Raw genomic sequence first — 4537 nt, forward strand, 5'->3', positions numbered from 1 at the left:
GCTGGGTAGTGTGCTGGGGATTCTCAGGCCCGTTTCTGGCCGCTGTCAGGAAATGCCTGTTGAGATTTATGACAGCATTGTAGCTGTCAAGGCCCCTCAGTGGTGTGGTTTGTGCTCAGGTACTAACCTAAAGGTTTGTGGTTCGAACCTGTCCACTGGTGCACAGAAGAAGGGCCCGGTGACCTGTTGGCTTGAAGGCTGTTGTGTGCTGAGTGGTTCTGACTCAGAGCAGCTCTGTAGGACAGGGTAACTTGATAGGGAGCAGTGGTGGTGCAGTGGTTAAAGCACTTGGATGTGAAACAAAAGGTTAGTGGCTTGAACCCACCAGCCATTCCTCGGGGAAGAGCTATGGTGATCAGCTTCCGTGGACACTTACAGCCTTGGAAACCCTATTGGACAGTTCTACTCTGTTCCACAGGGCTGCTATGAGTTGGAATGGATTCGAGGGCAGTGGGTTTGGTTTTTTGGTCTAATCTTTATGGGAGCAGATCACCAGGTCTTTTCTGGGGGGCTCAAACTGTGGACTTTTCAGTTAGCAGCTGAGTGCTTACCCACTGTGCCACCAGGGCTCCTTCCCATAAAGGTGATGGCCACGGAAAACCCTGTGCAGCGTAGTTCTGCTGGGACCTGCGTGGGGTTGCCGCGAGTCGGGACTGACTGGCCAGAATTTGGTTGCAGAGGACGCTCAGAGTAGTGTGTCAGAGGGACGCCGAAAGACATGCAGAGGCCTAGGGAAACGCCTCTGTCTGGCTCAGGACTTCCACCCTTTGTTCTGGACTCTCTCTCGTTGTCTCAGGCAGGGTCCTAAAGGTCTCTAGGACAGGACACACTTTTGAGTTGATGTAGAAGATGGATGCTGGGTTACATGGTGCATCTATGCACAGTAGGCGTCCAGGGGTGATCCAGAGAGGGTGCCTGGAGGCAGTAGAGCTGGCCCTGGGCGCTGGCAGGTAAGGGGCAGCCGCCTGGCAGCATGGGGCAGGACAGGAACCACAGCAGAGAGAGAGAGAGAAAGAGAGTATCTTCAGGGCAGGTGAGCTGGTCCTGGGGCCCCCTAAAAGAGTTCTAGTCTTTGGGGCCCAAGGAAGCTGGGTGGCACAAACAGTTTGTGATCAACTCCTAACCCAAAGATTAGCTATTGAAATCCACCTGGTGGCACGGCAGTAAAATGGTCTGGCTGCCTGCTTCCCTAAAGATCAGAGCCATGGACGTGGGGTCGCTGTGAGTTGGGCGCCAATTCAGCTACCGCCACCCCTTTGGGGCCCAGCATGTCTGCTGACACGCTCTCAAGCCGCTGCCCCATCCGTCTCTTCTGGTAGACGTGTGAGGGTGTAAGACCTTGCTCCTCCACCTCATAGGTGAGACATGTGCCCAGGTCAGACCTGGGAAGTGCCTAGCAGTGCTGAGTTAAACTCACCATGAGCCATGGCGTCCCCTCTGTGGTTATTAAAGTCTGATGGGGCCTGAGGGGAGAACCACGGAACTTTCCCAAGAAAGATCCCGAACTGGCTCAGAATTTGTCCCCTGCCAACTGTGGGACCTTGAGCAGGTTGCCTGGCCTCTCACGGCATGCAGGGGCCCAGGGTTCCTGGCCACCCTCTGTCCCCCTCACGGTGCAGCCAGGGAGCCAGCCAGGCAGGGCTTGGCCAGGCTGCTGTCTGCCTTCCTGGATTGATGGCTTTGCCGTCTCCCTGCTTATTCCGGGACTGCTGTGTTCTCATTTCTCGGTTCGTCAGGCCTGGGAATCCTGGATGAGTGTCCCAGGCGAGGTTCCAGGAGGAAGCCCCCGCGGGAAGCGGTTTCCCCGCAGCCCTGCCGAGAGAGCTGGGGGCTATTTTTAACCTGAAGCAGATGGGGTGCTGTGATCCCCACTCCACACAGCTTCCATGTTTAAGGGCAGGCTTGGCAGACGCCTGGCTCCCCAGGGCCTGATGCCACCCTGTAGCAGGGCTCCCTAGCCTGCCTCGTGCCAGACCGTATCTCAGAACACAGAACGCCACCATCCGTCTGTCAGTGAGCCCTGGTGGCGCACAAGTGAAGCACTCGGCTGCTAACTGAAAGGTGGGCAGTTCGAACCCAGCAGCTGCTCCACGGGAGAAAAGACCTGCAGCTGCATCTGTAAAGGTTACGATGAGGGATCCCCATGGGCCGTTCTGCTGTGTCCCCTGGGATCGATAGCACTATGAGTCACGATAGATGGCACACCACTGTCACCCTAACAATTTCTCTGTCGATGGTCTTACTCTGGTGGCTTGTGTGTTGCTGGAAGCTGTGCCGCTGGGATGTGAGATACCAGCAGGGTCACCCATGGTGGGCGCCACGAATGCTTTGTAGAAGCACGGATGGTGGGACTTTGACTTCGGTCATCAGGAAAGACCAGTTGCTATGGGAGGCCATATGTGTGCTCAAGTCAAGGGTCGGCGAACATGAGAGGACTCCCTCCACGAGATGGGCTGACACACTGGCCACAGCTGCGGACTCAAAACATGCCGAGGACCATGAAGCAGGTGCAGGACGGGTGACACCTCTCTCTGCTGTACATGAGGTCACCGTGAGTCGGCTGAGGCAATGCAGCTCACAGCGTGGTGGGCGCACAGGGTCACCGGGGAAGTCGGTGATGTTGCATCACCGTGGACAGGCAGTCCTTTGAGTTTCACCTGCGGAGAGACCCTGGGAAGCCTACAGGGACAGCCGGCAGGAGGGATGGATTCAGGGGGGACAGCAGCCCAGGCTGGCTGGGGGTCGGCTGCCTGGCGTTAGAGCCCAGCGCTGCCACCTGCCGCACAGAGGAGCTAAGTGACTTGCCCGAAGCCACCAGCAGTGGGCTCAGAGCTGGGCCTGGTGCTGCCCGGCACCCGCTTTGCGGGCCGGTGAGGTGTCATTCAGAACCCGCCCGTGGGAGCTGCTCCTCCAGCGGCGGCGTCTCCTGGGGCAACTGTGGGCTTCCTCTCGCAAACGCAGACCCTCTTTCGTCCCCAGTCTCCTGTTCCCCGCTCTCTGCAGCATCCAGGGCAGGTGGCGAGGCCACTTGGTCGTGGCCTCAGCCGAGTGCTGGAGCTGTGATTGAGCCCGGGGTACTCTGGGCCCTCAAGGCTGTGGTAAGCCTGCCTCAAACAGTGTCCAGGGCCAAGCAAATTGGAGGCTTTCTGCCCTGAGAGAGGGGGTGAGGCTGTTGTCCCCGTGTCCCCACAAAAGTTATTCTCTCAGCCTAGAGGCCTCTCTGGGTTCCAACTTTATGTTATTTTCTGATCTTGTGGTAAAATGTATGTCCTGTCGTACGTGCCGTGTTGACCATTTTAAGGGCACGGTTCCGTGACACTGATTGCATTCACCATGTTGTGACCATCACCACTCTTTGTTCCCAGGTTTTCATTCCCCCACAGAAACCTGCACCGTGAAGCACTGCTGCCCGGTGCCCCTCCTCCCTGCCCCCAGGAGCCACCATCTGCTGTCTTACCCACGTGTCTGTCCTCAGTATTTCATGTGCGTGGGGGCGTTGGTTCTTTTGTGACTGTTTGCTCAGCATGATGTTTTCAAGGCTCATCTGTGGGGCATGCTTTAGGCCTTCATTCCTCTTCAGGGCTGAGTACTATTCCCATATGTGTGTTTAGCACATTTTGTTCATCTGTTGACGGGCATTAGGCTGTTTCCACCTTTTGGCTACTGTGGATCGTGCTCCAGTGAACATCTGGGCACCAGTCTCTGAGTCCCTGTTTTTAAGTCTTTGGGGCATGTATCTGGAGCAGAATTGCTGGTCTTAAGATAATTCTAGGAGGCACTGGGTGGTGCAAACGGTTAATATGCTCAGCTGCTGAGTAAAAGGTTGGCAGCTCGAGCCCTACCCACAGAGGTCTTGCAGGAAAGGCCTCGTGATCTACTTGTGAAAGCTCAGCCGCTGGGGACCCTTTGAACCCCAGTTCTCCTGAGAAACACGGGGGCCGCCCCAAGTCGGAGGCGACAGCAGTGGGGCTTTGGGTTGGCATTTTGTGGATGCTTTTGAGGCTTTCGGGTTCTGTGTTTTGTGCCTCCTTTCACAGATGGTCTCTCCTTATGCGTGTGTGCTTCTGTCTGTCTGTGTCCGTGTGAATTTGCATCCTCAGCGGTCTGTTGTCTCCACTCCCGTCTGCGTCCATGTTTTTGTCTGTATTGGTCTGTGTATGTCCATCTGTAGGTCTGTCCGTCTGTAACTGTCTGTGTGCGTGTGCCCGTGTCTGTGTGTGTCTGTCCGTCCATTGGTAACTGTGTGTCAGTCTGTGTCTGTCATCCGTCCGTCTCTGTGCTCCATCATCTGTCACTCGGTGACTGTCCATCCACCCCGTCAGCCAGTCCGTGTGCTCCCCCGAGCCTCCGCTGACACCCCGGCCTCTGCCCGCAGGTCTCGGTGCTGGTCCTCTTCGCCCTGGCCTTTCTCACCTGTGTCGTCTTCCTGGTCGTCTACAAGGTGTACAAGTATGACCGCGCGTGTCCTGATGGCTTCGTCCTCAAGGTAAAGCTCCATGTGGCTCCCGTGGCCCTGGGCCCCATGCCCTGGTGGTGG

The 4537-nt window shown here is 56.8% G+C and overlaps 1 protein-coding gene across 1 annotated transcript in view; it reads left to right on the forward strand.

Moving 5' to 3' along the window:
• Nucleotides 1-4537, forward strand: part of NSG1 (neuronal vesicle trafficking associated 1) — a 36218-nt gene that overhangs the window by 18406 nt on the left and 13275 nt on the right. Inside the window, exon 3 of the mRNA XM_007948784.2 lies at nt 4376-4486. Within this exon, the coding sequence (XP_007946975.1) occupies nt 4376-4486 (111 nt within the window). The remainder of the gene's footprint in view (nt 1-4375; nt 4487-4537) is intronic.

This window comes from Orycteropus afer, unplaced genomic scaffold (assembly GCF_000298275.1).
Source record: "Orycteropus afer afer isolate SDZICR_OR568_19922 unplaced genomic scaffold, OryAfe1.0 scaffold00224, whole genome shotgun sequence".
NCBI classification, from domain to species: Eukaryota; Metazoa; Chordata; class Mammalia; order Tubulidentata; family Orycteropodidae; genus Orycteropus; species Orycteropus afer.